The sequence below is a fragment of the Eurytemora carolleeae genome, unplaced genomic scaffold, assembly GCF_000591075.1.
Source record: "Eurytemora carolleeae unplaced genomic scaffold, Eaff_2.0 scaffold1390, whole genome shotgun sequence".
Taxonomy (NCBI): Eukaryota; Metazoa; Arthropoda; class Copepoda; order Calanoida; family Temoridae; genus Eurytemora; species Eurytemora carolleeae.
The window spans coordinates 71,021-88,361 of record NW_019397286.1 but is presented as its reverse complement, the minus strand read 5'-3'; the positions used below and the strand labels follow the sequence as shown (position 1 = coordinate 88,361).

The 17,341-nt window shown below is 32.3% G+C and overlaps 1 protein-coding gene across 1 annotated transcript; it reads right to left on the bottom strand.

Annotated features, from left to right (window-relative positions):
- Window positions 1-606: 606 nt before the first annotated feature.
- Window positions 607-13,263, bottom strand: LOC111713276 (uncharacterized; the record flags this gene model as incomplete). Its single annotated transcript, XM_023488110.1, has 11 exons — window positions 13,120-13,263; window positions 11,399-11,462; window positions 10,856-10,982; window positions 10,019-10,097; window positions 8,836-8,898; window positions 7,145-7,287; window positions 5,194-5,260; window positions 3,738-3,770; window positions 2,000-2,065; window positions 1,530-1,585; window positions 607-706 (listed from the first exon to the last, which is right to left on the bottom strand). Coding segments are annotated over exons 4-11 (566 nt in total), but the record flags the coding sequence as incomplete, so codon positions are not given.
- Between the last annotated feature and the right edge of the window lie 4,078 nt (window positions 13,264-17,341).

Genomic DNA, 17,341 nt, shown 5'->3' with positions numbered 1-17,341 from the left:
CCAGGCATTTGAGAAATTTCCCAGATACCCAGGCATTTGGGAAATTCCTATTTTTGACATTTTTGATAATTGCTGTCACTCCCTCTACGTAAGTATTAGGGAACAAGATTTTCAAACTTTGCCCATATTGTTATATCAACATAATGCTCCGCTTTGCCCATATTGTTATATCGACATAATGTTCAGCTTTGCCCATATTGTTAAATCAACATAATGCTCAGCTTTGCCCATATTGTTATATCAACATAATGCTCAGCTTTGCCCATATTGTTATATCAACATAATGCTCCGCTTTGCCCATATTGTTATATTAACACAATGTTCAGCTTTGCCCATATTGTTATATCAACATAATGCTCAGCTTTGCCCATATTGTTATATCAACATAATGCTCAGCTTTGCCCATATTGTTTTATCAACATAATGCTCAGCTTTGCCCATATTGTTATATCGACATAATGCTCAGCTTTGCCCATATTGTTATATCAACATAATGCTCAGCTTTGCAAAAGTAAGCTAATAGAAATGAAAAATGAAATTTTATTCTAGTTTCAAAATGATGATTGACAATCTAAAATAAAAATCTCAAAATGCTGATTTTTTTACCTGAAGGAAAGAAGAAGATTAGTTCCAATGGCTAAATCAGATTTTGACATTCCTTGATGTGTTTTTGAAGACACTCTCTGTAGTATATACAAGCAAACTCCTAAATACAATAACACAATGACAAAGTATTGTTACATTTTTGAGTAATTTAATTTTTTGAAAAAGTCAGCAATAACGAAGTAAAAGAATTAAGTTTTTGCCACAAACTTCAATTTTACAATCAGTATATCTTTGCAACCTTTTGGTGTAAACTTTTGATATTTAAAGCTTTGATTATTTAATCTAATAAAATTATATATTTTTTATTATCTAAGGTCTATGACAGCGGGTTGCAAAGATACAGGGATTAGAAAAGGTCAAGTTTCTAGAAAAAATACAATTTTTTTTTAAATTGTATTTTTTATCAGTTGAATTGTGAACAAAACATGTATTATGTAACTGTAATAATATACAAATCCAATATGAAAAAACGAAACCAGTTAATAAAATTGAAATCTGATATTTCTTTTTTGTAAGGTCGTAAATGTTTACGATTAAAGTAAAAATTGTGCACAATGATATTAAGCAAACTTAAAGAAAATACAATATGAAAAAGGTCTATTCTTAATATTGTCTCCTGAAGAACTGTAATCGTAATACAATAATGAATCGGACTAGACCCTCTACGTATATAGGGTCACTAAAATATCAATAATGAATCGTACTAGACCCTCTACGTATATAGGGTCACTAAAATATCAATAATGAATCGGACTAGACCCTCTACGTATACAGGGTCACTAAAATATCAATAATGAATCGTACTAGACCCTCTACGTATACAGGGTCACTAAAATATCAATAATGAATCGTACTAGACCCTCTACGTATATAGGTTCACTAAAAATGTCTGCAGTCCAAGTAACTATGGCCATTAACTCTACCTGTCGCAGCACAAGCAATGATGATAAAAATCCACAAAACTGGATTCGGAAACGGTCTGACGTAGAAACAGTTCCCAACTTTTAAAATATAGAATTCCTAACATTTGCAATGAAGGAAAATTTGATTTTTCATGAAATGTTTATAAAAGAAATATTATATTAAATTTAATAAAAAAGGATAATATTTTTGTAAACCCAGTGATTCTCCAGTGTATGGGTGTCATGTCCGATTCACAACGTTATCCTCTAACAGCTTTACATGAAAACTTGCATGATTAAGATATTTATGTTTATCAAGGTTACAAGGGTACCCTTGTAAACCGGCCAGAATTGAAGGTTATTTATGAAAATTTAAACGGCGGTCCCTTTAAATGAAATATGAAATATCAATTGTATAACTGACTTTACCCCCTTTTTCGCAAACACTCTCTTTAAGTTGTCACCAACTCTTCACTAAATATGACTGTTCCCTGACTACGCTGAGTGACTGAGGTAGAGGAAGTGGGGTAGATATTGCAAATGTCAGAGGATCTCCTCTAAAAATAAAAATGAAAGAAAACTGTCAAAAAAATCTTTTAAAGGAATTAAGTCTTAGTCACAAACTCAGATTTTCTAATCCCTATACCTTTTCAACACAATGTCTTTAGACCTTATATATGTCAAACTATGAATTATGTTTCTGCTAGATTTATTAATCGAAACATCAAAGGTTTTTAACAAAAATATAGAAATTGAAAGACGCAATTTCTTTTATCCGCAATGTCGAACTAACGGAAAACAATTCCAAAGTACGATTATTTATCACAAAATGATTAACAGAATGTAATGCAAATTTTATATTTCTAATATTTCCAACAAAATATTCATTATTTCGAAATTCTTTCGGTGGTCTCGAGTTCTATATTGTAAACTAAATAATTTGTCAATGCTTAAAGGAATTTGCGATTATAAAAAGGTGTAATGTTATTCGGAGGCTTTGAGCATTTTTGGATTTTTTTCTTCAATGTATTAGCACAAAGTAAAGATTTCATAGATATTGAGACTTTCTGTACGGAAGCCAGAAGCTTTGTGTTGTAAACCTTGGGATCAGGCGAGCGGGGGAAGGAATTTTTGACAAATTTGACTGAGTATTGCATCTTGAAATATCACAAAGTTGTATAATGAGTGATTTTAAGATGGTATAATGAGTCAGTAATTGAATAATCATTAGACTTTGTGATATTTCAAGATGCAATACTCAGTCAAAGGAATTGAGTCTTTGCAACAAAATCAAATATTTAAACCCCAATATCTTTAGAACCCGATGTTGTAAACCTTTGATATTTCAAACTCTGATTATTTGATTTAACAGAATTCATAGTTTGAAATATGTATGGTCTACAACATTTGGTTCCAAAGAATTAGTGATTAGAAAATCAGAGTTTGTGACAAAGACTCAATTCCTTTGTCAAAAAATTCATTGTAAAACAGTTTAAGAATTCAACACACAAAATATTAATCTCAAGTATAATCGAAAAAATGGTTTGAGTTGTGCTTTTTTGCGTGACGCGGCTGGATTTTTTAAAATCACACTTTAAAGGCCCTAAATATAGCATTTAAAAAAGTAATTTTGACCCGGAAGAGTCAAATGTGGTGGTACGGAAGGGGAAATTGTGGTGGCTCATGGCCGATTGCCTTCCCCCGCTCATCAGGCATTGATCATAATATGATGCAGATCTAGCTACGGATCAATTTTATGCCTCTTCAATAACCCGTAATATCCATACCCTGCAGGAATATCCATACCCTGCAGGGATATCCGTACCCTGCAGGAATATCCATACCCTGCAGGAATATCCATACCCTGCAGGAATATATCCATACCCTGCAGGGACATCCATACCCTGCAGGGATATCCATACCCTGCAGGAATATCCATACCCTGCAGGAATATCCATACCCTGCAGGAATATCCATACCCTGCAGGAATATCCATACCCTGCAGGAATATCCATACCATGCAGGTATATCCATACCCTGCAGGGATATCCATACCCTGCAGGGATATCCATACCCTGCAGGGATATGATTTCATACCTTGCAGGGATATCTTTAACTAAGGGATCGAGAATTGCAGAATTGGATATCGAGATATCTACATAAAAGTTACGATCTCATGTGAATCCCCCATCATAAGTTCCTATGCTTGGTTATGTTTTAAAAAAGAACCTGATAGAATCTGGAAAGTCGACCACTTCGTTCCTATTAATAGAAAAAGTATATATTTTTCGATTTAATTTAAAAAATCCGTATTATTGAAAAAAAAATTGTTCATTAAAAATGTACAACGTTTATTTGCTGAGCAATGTAAATTATAAAATCAAATAATAATAAAAGCAACTTTTTTATTCAAAGGACACTTATAAATATCTTGGTTTTGCTGTTGAAGGTTACCGAACTGAACTGTTCGGGAAAATTTATCGAAATTGACCAGAACCTGTTCGACCAATCTAACATTCTGTTAGAATTATCTCTCACTAATTTCTTCTTATTGATGGGATATATAGCTGCCATTTGATTTTTGGTTTATTGTAGGGGTGTATATTTTGTTGAAAATAATTACCCCCTATCCAATAAGATTCATTTTTTTACCAAAATATTATGTATGATTTATTAAGGTTTTTGTAAAAAGTATGAAAAAGAAAAACTCCAATTTTGTATTCCTCCCCCCCACCCCCATTCTTAAAAATATACATCCTAGGTAATTATAGAAAACCTGTTTTGAAAGGGTTTCCCATGCACCTGAAAATTAGATGACGAATTCGAACTCGTCGTTTAAGAATTAACATTCTAATTCTTCTAATACGTAATTTCAAAAGAAAAATTTAGGTAACGTCTGCTAAAGTATACATTTTGTGTAAACGTGAAAAGGCTGCTTTTTTTAAATCTGCAAAACATAAGCAGACAAAATCTGAACGCTAGCAGATGAAAAAATTCTACAGATAAACGTCTGCTAAAGTATACATTTTGTGTAAACGTGAAAAGGCTGCTTTTTTAAAATCTGCAAAACATAAGCAGACAAAATCAAAGTGAAGAATAAATTCGACAGATAAGTAGCATTTCTAGTCCTGCATCGCCAAACTTAATTGAAAACCGTAATCTTAAAATCGTCTCTTATATCGCATGTTATTTTTGGGACATTTAATACACTCTAGTGAATTTCAGACATTTTGAACTAGACTAAGGGAAATTATTAGATTATTGCTACAACTGTGTGACCTAATACTGCATCACCACACTAAAATTAAAAACCGCGATCTCAAAATCATCTTATTATTAGCATGTTATTTTTGGGACATTTAATACACTCTGCGATTTTCAATCACTTTGAACTAGACTAATGGAAATTATCAGATATATTTAACATTACTATTACAACTGTGTGATCTCCTCTAGTTTTGATTCTATACACGAGTAATGAGAAAAGCAAAGTTATCTAGGAATTATTAAGAATTAAAACATTTTTGTTCTTCTCAATATGACTTCAATATAGGAGTAGTTATTATTGAAAACAGATATAATTTTGTTCTCACCAAATCCTTACTTAAATTTTACATATCTTACGAAACCAACATTTACAATGAATTTTTACTTTGAATCCGATTATTTCCGAGTTTTGTCCAACCTTTGATAAGTTATGCTGAGATCAAATGTAAGATCTGCTTGTCCCCGCTCTACTTCACCAACTACACCTAGTATAGAGGTTTGGTAAACTTTTTAAAGGTACTGTAAGCGTAATTTTCAGTGACTATTCCATTCAAAGAGTCTGATCCAGTATAAATTAGATATCAATGTTTATAAATTCGAAAACATGACTTGCGCATTTCTACTGCAAGAAAAGGTATATGAATTCTTAGAATTAAGCACTTTTAACCCTGAAACAACGACAACGTCATCCACATTCTTGATCGGATAAAAATTTCAAGGGTACCGATGGGAATCGGGCATTGTCATCTTTGTATGACGGGTTACTTAAAATTACTCCTACAGTCCCTTTAAATCTTACTTTTCATTAAAAATATTCAATCAAAGTCTGGAGTCTTTCTAACAAAATACAGTCAGTTAATAAACTACTTAAGTCAGTTAATAAACATAGTAAAATTAATAGAAAATCTTTTCCGGCGGAAAATTTTCCGGAATTTAACCCTATTTTTTCTGGGGTACTTAAAAACCAGGATATGCTGGGGGGGGGGGGTCAATTTGACCCCCCCTCTAAATCCCATGTTTGATGTCCAAATATGACAAATGATACATCATTGGAAAGCTCTTGTGCTCTACTTTTAGAATCTGCAAAAAAATTTGCAAATTTGCAAAAATTGAATTTTTTAATCGCAAAATCCAGTTTTAAAGTGAAAAATGTTTGCAAAATAATTTGTCCAAAAAATTAAAATAAATTATACATTTTTGAAAAGCCCTTGACCATGCCATTTCAAATATGCAAAAATTTTTGCAAAATTTTAAATAACCTGATTTTTAATCAAGAAAAACTAAAAATGTGCAAATTTCCTTTAACAGGTTGTTTGCAAAAAATTTGCAATTTTTTTTCGCAAAACTTGTGCAATTCGTTTCCTTATGTCAAAGGTTTTCCAAAAAGCTAAATTTTATCAAAATCTGACAAGTGGAAGTGGGTCAAAACAAAGATTTAGTTTGTTACAGAAGCAGTCATTCAGGCAGTGTGCCTGAGGACTCAGGCAGTTAGTATTAAAGCCCAGTTTTAGCCTAAAGGGAGGGCTTTGGGTATGCAGGAAAATTCAGAAAATTTCAACAGCCTCAGACTAATACTTTTTAAGTTATGTAAAAAAACTACAGGGGGGGGGGGCTCAATTTGCCCCCCCCCCCCCAGCAGGAATAAGGGTTAAGGCTTCCGGCGGAAAATTAACCCGACCCGAATTCCATTTTCCAGGTCATCTTTTTCAATTTCCGCCGGCAACAATTCTGACGGAAAATGGGACTTTCTAACTGTGTCTGCAGTAAAACGAAAACTCCCCTTTACCCTCTTAAAATCCAATGTAAGTTTTAACTAGAATTAAAAGACTTTAAAGTTTTTCCATCACAAACTTTTCTTTCGAGTTACTATAATATTTCAAGAACACAATTTTAAAAGAATCGTTGGCACAAGAAACTCTTAATCTAAATTGACAACAGTATTCTTTGGTTGTGCTTCATTGTTTCTGCAGGGTGTCTCACGAAACATGACAATTGGTGAATAGTTTTGAATGTCTTCTTCCACATACTGTATTAGATATCATAAAGACTTTTTACAGTTTTTTTCTTTAAAAAATATGTTTAACTCATATATATTTTACATTGAAATCAATTTTACTTTAATATAAAAAATGTTATTAGTTTGATACTAAATCAAACAACTTATCAAATTATGGAAGAAGACATTGAAGGGACACCCTGTAGCTTTGTAGAGAGCCCAAGCCTGAAAGTAAATAATCAACGATTTTCAAAGAAAAGATTATGGATCTCTCAAACATCAGCAAATCAAGGGAACCATTGTAAATACCTTAAGTATACTAAGATGGAGAATCAATTACATTTACAGTCCCTTAAATTGAACGGCCACTAACCTGTAAAAGACCCGTTTACGAATGACCCCCAGAGTCCGTCTGAAGGTCTGCTAGCTGTAAAACTGCAGTTTATTTTCTTACTTATTATATTTATAAACCTTTCTCCCATACTGTCAGCAAACTCAAACCCAGCAGATGTTTTCCTAATAATACAGTGGGAACCGTAAACTTGTGGAATATGAAGACGACATTAAATAATCTTTTATAGTGTACTTGATGTTGTTACAAAGAAAATAGTTTTTACCCCTAGCTTGAAAATCATCTTACTAAGGAACAAAGGTCCGCCCTAATACATTGTAGTTTCAGTAGAAGTAAATATTTCCATTTACTGTTTAGCCCCGATATAAGATCCATCTTTAATTGGATGATGAGAAAGATGATTCTGCCATGCAATTTCTATTGGTTCAGAATAGACACCAAACACATGACTGAACTCTGATTGGATGAGGCGCTAATGGACTCGGAATACAGGAGTGAATAGTGTGTTTCATATTCATGGACTATAGAAAATATAACTTGAGTCTAAGAGTCGTATTCCTACTTTACAGTTTTTTTGGTGTTCTACTGTAGTAATAAAGGTATTATAATAACTATTTTTGTAAATTTGTTTTCTTTTTTCTTCTACAATCGATTGTTATAGTTTGTTTTTGTATCATCATATTAATTATAATATAGTGATAACCAGATAACTATGAAATATGAAGACGACTTTACAGCAATACTTAGATGTTGTTAAAAAGAGCAAAAATAGTTTTATTAGACAATTAAGAAAATTGAAAGTCATAACTTGAGTCCAAAAACCGTGTTCTGGTTTTCACTGTAATTAGAATAAAAATAATAATTAATAATAATAATAATAATAATAATAATAATAATAATAATAACAATAATAACAATAATAATAATGATGATAATAATAGGTAAAATACGCTTTCCAAAGCGAGAAAGTGTTAGAGTTCCCAAACTGTAATGTCCTGCTTGAATTTATTAAATGGATTTTAAAACACTTCATTTACTCGATTTTAAAACATATAGTTGTGAAGAAGAAAAAAAACGTAAAATGAATTGTTTATTATGGTAATCTCCTTTTTAGGTTTGACAATATGTAATGAAACAATTTAGTTTTTTTCTTTTCCAACAGTATTTCTAACCTGATTTCTACCCTGATTTCTACCCTGATTTCTTCCCTTATGTCTACTCTGATTTATACCCTGATTGCTACCCTGATTTCTAACCTGATTTCTAACCTGATTTCTAACCTGATTTCCAACCTGATTTCTAACCTGATTTCTAACCTGATTTCTTACCTTATTTCTAACCTGATTTCTAACCTGATTTCTAACCTGATTTAAAACCTGATTTCTACCCTGATTTCTACCCTGATTTCTAACCAGATTTCTACCCTTATTTCTAACATGATTTCTAACCTGATTTCTACCCTGATTTCTAACATGATTTCTAACCTGATTTTTTCCCTGATTTCTAACCTGATTTCTAACCCGATTTCTAACCTTATTTCTAACCTTATTTCTAACCTGATTTCTGACCTTATTTCTACTCTGATTTCTAACCTGATTTATAACCTGATTTATAACCTGATTTATAACCTGATTTTTTCCCTAATTTATAACCTGATTTATAACCTGATTTCTAACCTGATTTCTACCCTGATTTCTACCCTGATATTTTACCTGATTTGTATGAATATAGACCAATCCATGCTCACTGTGTGTATAGGATTCCCGTACATATTCCTATTTTAGGGAAATATAAGTAAATATTAAATATAGCACTATATATTTATGAAATAACTTTAGGGAAATATTAGTGAAAAACGATCTGTCCAATAAACGTTAAAATGGCTAAACCTATCCGGCTCAAATGACCTCACATGACCCAAGATAAGGTTTATGAATGATAGAAATAAAAAAAATAGCCTCCAACAAAATTAAATTTCCATAAAATTTTTAAAATCCACTAAATTTTTTTTATAAAATCCGTTAAATTTTGTTTTTGTTTTACAATGTTAATAGTTAGAAAAGGTTTACAGTTGAAGTAGAAGATGGGCTCGAATCGCCCTGAAAGTCTAGTAAAACTCTAAAATAATTTAAAAAAAAAATATCAAATATATAACTATATTTAATAAACACGACTAGAAAAATATAAGTGAATATTAAATATCACTAAATTGCTAAAATAATTTTAGGAAATTTTTTGTGAATATGAAATAAATAATATATCCAGATATTGCTTAATTATCTTAGAACATTTCTTATTTAATTGTTGTAATTGTCCTATAATGTTTCTATAATAATTTATTAGTTCTTATTTTTTGAATGCCTAAATATATAGCACAGACCATTAGACGCAAATATAAGGTTGCAGATTAAAGCTTTTCACTCAATTGACTATGAAGGATTATCCACAAATTATGAGACTGTAAAGACGACCTGAAACTTCAATAATTCGGCAATGGGAGAAAGTTTACAGTTTCAAATAATTATAAATATAAGGAATCCGACATTATAGATTCCGTACAGTCGTCTCTGAAGTCTTATCCTTTGTAGGTAACACTGGATTTTAGAAAGGGTATACTGACCTCACTGAGCTTGATCACACAATTATGAAAATTAAAGGAACAAACTCCAATTTTATAATCCTTATATCTTTATATATTTGCAAACCCATGGTTTAACCTTTCATATGTAAAATTTAAACGTATTGCGGGAACAGAATCAAAATTACATTTGGTCACAAAGCCTTATATAGTGCTAGGAAAATCAGAATTTGAGCAAATGACTTAGTTTCTTTAAGAATAAGACATGACCAACTAAATACCTTATTCTTCTTATTTTAAAGTAGATTTTAGAAAACCTGAATAAATCTGGAAAAAGAATACTGCTCAATGGCATTGTGTTATATTCGAGTCTAGCCTTGGTCAAGTGAACCAGCTCTGAAAAAAAATCTTATTTTAAATGACTAAAAACGTAAAATTAAAGTCATTTACGCAATTTATGAAAATCTAATAAAAAAAATCTTTTTATTGTTGTGTTATTGAGAAAAATTTAAAAAGTTAAGATATTTTTGTGTGTAATTAAATAAATGTTCGTAATAGTATGCTTGTATGTCAAATCAGAACTTTAGAAGCTTCAAGATTATAAAGTCGTGCTAGTAATTATACACCTAGGGCCTTTTCCTTCTGTCTAGATTTGCATGAAATATCACAGCTGTGATTTGAGATGTGTGATAAACTATATAAAGGGGAATAGGGATGAGTAAACATGTTAATGTGCCGTTTAATGACTGACAGGCAGAGATGGACGCGTTCGGCTTTATTCAGTTCGCTTGTTCATCGTTCCTGAATCAAAAAATTGATTTGGTTCTCTTTCAAAACTTTCGATTATTTTTTATCTTTTTCGTTCTTTTTTCTCACAAACCTGTCGTTCAGGAAAATCGTTATTTCAATAAAACCGTTCGTTCAGTTCAAAAAAAAACGTTTTTAAGTTCGTTAAAACAAACAATTCAGAAAAATTTATTGAATGATTAAGATTGTTTGAAAGATTTTAAATAGTTCGTTTATTTTTGTATTTAAAAAACGATAGATTTTTCATTTCGTTGAACGATCCAAGTCGTTCATCATTTTTATATTGATCAAACGAAGCTTTAATTTATTAATCGGACAGACCAGTTTATTATAGGCGGCTCACTTACCTGGGTTTGGGAAAGGGTTGAACCTATAAACCTGGATGGTATTATCGAGCTCAAGGATATAAACTGTATTAGCGTCGTAGTGTGTGTTCAAACCAGGATTTCCAAGGATTTCAGAAGGATCGCCAAACTATGCAGTTGCAACAAATTTAAAAACCTGTACCTGTAACCCTGTACATAAAAAACATAATTTAACAAAAACGGGATCGTAGTTGTTTCTAAGTTTATATAAAACAAAAGAATTAAAATTTTGTTTAGAATCGAGTTACAGATTTTAAAAGTCCATTGAGCACGCTGCAATTGTGCAGTGTAAACAGACCCATTTCACTGAAAGTTTCTTAAAAACAATTTGTTTTGTCGCAACATCAAATACAGTAAGTATAAAGTCGACTACCTATTTCATAATTTTCTGGTTATTACTGTATGTGCACATTGATTTAGGAACGAATCAATTTAATCTTTCCCTTTGATTNGGACATGATTGAGAAAGATAAGAAAATGTGTAGCTTTCTCCAGGGTAAAAATGACTAAATTTACTTAACTTACCTCTTCAATGTAGACTAGATGTTTTCTGTAAGTACCAACAGCCCAATTATTCCTTATCTGTAGTCTAGATTATTTATTGTTAAAAATGTATGCCGCATCTATTATTGATTATAATATGAAACCGTGTCTCTTCCATTTTTAAAAATCTTGTTTTTCTAGCGATCCCAAAATGAGGAAATGTAAAGATATATTTTCCAGGCAATTTTCAAGTCAACTTAATAATGTAATGGATGTCTTTAAGTGGTATACACACTTAATAGGATTGAACTTGAAGTCATTATTTTAATTCATAACTGGCACTTTTTCATCTACAATTGTTGATTAGAATGATATTGACAATCGTGCTTTCAGCTTTGGATAACATGCTAAATATAACAAACAAACAAAAAAGAAAAAATCAGAAAAATGGTCTGGACTGGTGTACTTTAATGCTGAAATTGACATATTTATATTTTTGCATTATAATAATGTCAAAAAGATCAATTTAATGGGCCTTCGGAAAAACGATATTTTTGATAGATTATTGGAAATTTTTATTTGAAATAAAGTTTTTATGTTTTTTTTTCTCATGAACAGTCGACGTCAAGAAATATTAGACCAATCTTCATAAATCTGAATAAAGTGTACTACAGTTTCTCGTCGGAATATTAAAAAAAAACTTAGCGTAGCAGAAAAAAACCAGCATCAGACGACCGTTTTTTGCTCGTTTTTAAATATAACTTTAATATTTGACACAGTTTCGACGTTTAGAAAAGTTACTTATGAATTCATTAGTCGACGCAATTTCTTGAATCCCTTTAAACTTTAATATTATAAATAATGTCAGTCCCGGACAAAATCATCGATCATTGGAGTACTATGGGAGACAACGTCGTTAATCTTTCTACAATGAATTATCTGCATAAACCATTTTATCAACCCTATCTCTGCTGGGGTACTTGAAAACCAGGATATGCTGGGGGGGGGGGCAATTTGACCCCCCCCCTCTAAATCCCATATGTTTGATGTTCAAGTATGACAAATGATACATCATTGGAAAGTTCTTGTGCTCTACTTTTAGAATCTGCAAAAAAATTTGCAAATTTGCAAAAATTGAATTTTTTAATCGCAAAATCCAGTTTTAAAGTGAAAAATGTTTGCAAAAATAATTTGTCCAAAAAATTAAAATAAATTATACATTTTTGAAAAGCCCTTGACCATGCCATTTCAAATATGCAAAAATTTTTGCAAAATTTTAAATAACCTGATTTTTAATCAAGAAAAACTAAAAATGTGCAAATTTCCTTTAACAGGTTGTTTGCAAAAAATTTGCAATTTTTTTTCGCAAAACTTGTGCAATTCGTTTCCTTATGTCAAAGGTTTTCCAAAAAGCTAAATTTTATCAAAATCTGACAAGTGGAAGTGGGTCAAAACAAAGATTTAGTTTGTTACAGAAGCAGTCATTCAGGCAGTGTGCCTGAGGACTCAGGCAGTTATTATTAAAGCCCGGTTTTAGGCCTAAAGTGAGGGCTTTGAGTATGTAGGAAAAGTCAGAAAATTTCAACAGCCTCAGACCAACACTTTTTGAGTTATGTAAAAAAACTAAAGGGGGGGGGGTCAAATTGACCCCCCCCCCCTCCAGCAGGAATAGGGTTAAGAAAAAAACGCTATTGTGAATTTCAGTTTTTCAAATATAAAAATATAAGGATATCAACAGTCCATTTCAGATTTTAGAAAAAGACCTGAGATGTTGTATGCCCTGTGCTGCCTGGTCTGCTGTATTGGCAAGTATAATTCCAGCAGTACACCAGTAATCATTTGCAGTACTCTTCCCACTTAAAAAAATATTAAAATAAATTTATGACCTAAATAAAATCGCCCCCCCCCCCCCCCACCCCGAAACATATTCTCTGACATACCAGGTTTAAGTTGCTCCTCAATGAAAAGCGGAAAAGTAATTTATTTTAAACATAAAAAAACAAAATAATAATAAATGCTGCAGTTCAGCTAAAAACAAAACACAAGAGAAAATTCAATATAATGAGCCAATTGAAAATATAATTTAATAATTTTGTTCTTATCGGTATTTGTTGAAACAAACTATTCATATTAAAATCTCAACTGAATTTACATATATTGTGCATTTACAAGTATATGTCAGCACTCGAATAATCAAAATATTTTCAGCAATGCATTCATTGAACTTAAAAATACATAATCGGCAAAAGGAGCATTCTCGTTGACCATAGTTCCTGTAGTAGACTTTGACATCCACCATTAGCAAAGGGGTTGAACCCATAATCGTGGACTGCAGTAGACTTTGACATCAACCAATAGCAAAGGGGTTGAACCCATAATCGTGGACTACAGTAGACTTTGACATCCACCAATAGTAAAGGGGTTGAACCCATAATCGTGGACTACAGTAGACTTTGACATCAACCAATAGCAAAGGGGTTGAACCCATAATCGTGGACTACAGTAGACTTTGACATCCACCAATAGCAAAGGGGTTGAACCCATAATCGTGGACTGCATTAGACTTTGACATTAACCAATAGCAAAGGGTTTGAACCCATAATCGTGGACTACAGTAGACTTTGACATCCACCAATAGCAAAGGGGTTGAACCCATAATCGTGGACTGCAGTAGACTTCGACATTAACCATTAGTAAAGGGCTTGAACCCATAATCGTGGACTGCAGTAGACTTTGACATCAACCAATAGCAAAGGGGTTGAACCCATAATCGTGGACTGCAGTAGACTTTGACATTAACCATTAGTAAAGGGCTTGAACCCATTCTTGTTGACTGTAGTAGATTTCGACATCCACCGTTAGCAAAGGGTTTAAACCCATACTAATTGACTGCATAGTTAACTTTGACATCCCCTATTTGAAAGGGGTTGAACCCATTCTCGTTGACTGTAGTAGATTTTGACATCCACCATTAGCTAAGGATTTCAACCCATAATCGTGGACTGTGTAGACTTTGACATCCAACATTAGCGAATAGTTTGTCAATGTATGATTATGATGCAGACAAATTAAAATTTATGAATTTACCACTCATTGATATTAATGAAGACAATGCCCATTGCCCATCCCTTAAATGTCAACATAATAAAGAAAAATTTGCATTTTTAGAAGAATGAAAGGGAGAACAAATTAATAGCTCTGGAAGGTGTGTTAGATATATTTTCGTTTTATCGATTCGAAAATTAACTGATTTCATATCTTCGGAAATGTTCTTAACTTGATTTATAATTTATTTTGAGTGGGTTGAATTTAACAGGGAAAACTCCAGGAGGCAAAGCTAGTTCTCAAAGATGTACACATATATATAAGCAAGCTCAATTTAAAAAATTGTCAGAACTTTGAGCTCTAATGTTAAGGTTTCGCTAAAATTGTAAAATTTAATTCAAACGATAAAATTTCTGACAAAAAATACCATTTGACGCATGTTTTTTTGTCTCAGAGAAGTCTTTTTAAAAGTGTAAATGTTCGGCTTTAATTAGTTTCAAAATTTTGATGTATATTACAGTTATTTTAATAATAATTAAAACTAATTCCTAACAGTTAATGATGTCTTTTCTTCCATTTATACAATTCAAAATTTCCTATTGTATTTTACAAGAATATTGAGGGGAATATATTCTGGCCGGAGTGTTGTGTTTTTGTCAAGCAATAGACTAATGATGGGCACTGATGAACATGACATTTGCACAGGCTGATCCAATTAAAGTGCAGAAAGGATAGCACTAGTAAGTAAGGAAAGTTAAGTAGGAGAATTTGAGAGAGATTTTTTCCGGAGCCAGCGAACACAGAGAACAAAAAAGATAGGAAAGGTTAGATGGAAGAGAAAAGACAAAAGAAACAAAATCAATTCTTAAAAGGAAAAAAAAATTTTCCTTATTTCATTCTTTTACTTTTTATGACTGACTGAGAAAAGGACAAACGAACATAACTCAATTATGTTTGAAAATCCAGCTTTCTACAAGTCATTGGCAATCAACGCTTCATGCAATTACATATCATATTATTAACCAAACCAAATAGCTAAGGAAAAAAAGGAAGCAAGATCAGCCTGAGTAAAATAAGTGTTCACTATGGTTTACAGGGTTACCCATAGTCAAGTTTTTAAGACAATGGCGCAACACAAAACTTTTAATTAATCTTGAGCAGAACAAAATAATAGAAAGACTTTGATAACAAACTGGAAATAGATTTATTGATATTTCGTTTTTATTTGTATGCATGAGCTTGTGCTCACAACCCTTATCCAAAAATAAATTATTAAAGTTAAAAAAATTAGTTTCAAAATTGTCAAAGTTATTTAGGTTTGATAATGTAACAAACCTGAGAATGGGAACTTGTAAAGTTTTTCCAATAGAATTCATCAAAGAACTCATTCTCTGAATCATTTATTTAAAGGGACTGTCCCCGTAAGTTAAAGTGTTTCTCCATTAAAAAAAGGGTATGCCCTATTCATAACAGTTCCCATAAAGCCATAATATGATCAAAAGTTTAATAGATAACGTTACGAAAAGAAACAAGAGTAACATGGAAATCTAATTCACATTTGATCAGACATAGCATTGACTGGTACAGTAGTGAATTGGGAATAACACTCTGTCCATGGAGTGTCACTTGAAATTATGTCTACAGCCAGAGGCGGACACAGTATTTAAGTGAGGAGGTGCTAGATTTATATCGGAACCAAATTTTTTTTAATAGATATTTTTCCTGTTTTGCACTAGGTTTTCTTTGAGAAGCCATTATGAAATCTCTAGGGGGGGTGCCCCCCTCTGAATCCGTCAGGGGGGCGCAATGGTCCTGCCACCCCCCTGTATCCGCCCCTGTCCACAGACCCCTTAATTATACACAGTTAGCAGCACTACAAAAAACTTGACTCCTCTACAATGATATTTGTATATATTTCACAAATTGTATTTAACCCTTTGAAGCTGCGAAAATCGATCAGCAGCTTTCTTTTTTGCAGACCAATGATGAAGCATTACAATTGTCATAAATGTTTGAATACATTTAAAGACGACGTTTCACGCGCTCTTGTTATGTATTCTTATAGGTGAGATTGTATGCAATTTTGAACAGAATGGTAGATTATTCTTACACATTTTTACATTCCTAAGATTCTGTTCGTAATTTAAAACAAAATAATTGTTTTTTCCAAACGCTTTCGTAAAGTTTGAGTTAACGCATGGTATCTATTTTATACAGTGTATTTATATGTTTAAAGGTTAACATATTATGTGTTTTTTTTTAATTAATCCCAGGGGCAACACAGGCACTGCTAAAATCTTAATTTTAGACCAAACGCGGGTAAACGGCGGGAATAACTTTGAGTAACTAGAACCTGGGTAACCTAAGGCAATTCAAATAAGATCGAATAGTTTTGCTACTAGCATGTTTCGTGGGACACCCTTTTTATTACTATCATTATGTGCAATCCATTATCCAAGATAATGCAATCGATACAAACCCGAAAATAGCGCAGAGGCTGTTTCTTCCATGAACTACATTGGTCGACAACTTGACGTCTCCTGTGGATATATAGTGGTCTTGTAGTTCACATACTTTGAGGGACGAAATCTTGGCCGCTTGATGTCTCATGCTAAATTCTTATCGGATAGATAGATAATTTCTCCGTACACAACACTTGACGACTAATATAGGAGACGTCAAGTTGTCGACCAATGTAATCATGTAAGTTCATGGAAGGAACAGCCTCTGCATTTCTATTCTGCGCATGCGTATCTCCGAAAGTATTTGTTTGCGCACGCGCACATTAAAATTTTCAGTTTTGCTTGAGTTTAGAAATCAGCTGTTTCAACATGTGCATAGTAGTTTGTAAATAAATCCATGCTGCGCTGCGCCTAATACTACAGGCAGGCTGCCGGTATAATTCAGTTAGGAAGATTTATCAAGTTTATTATCTTGCCT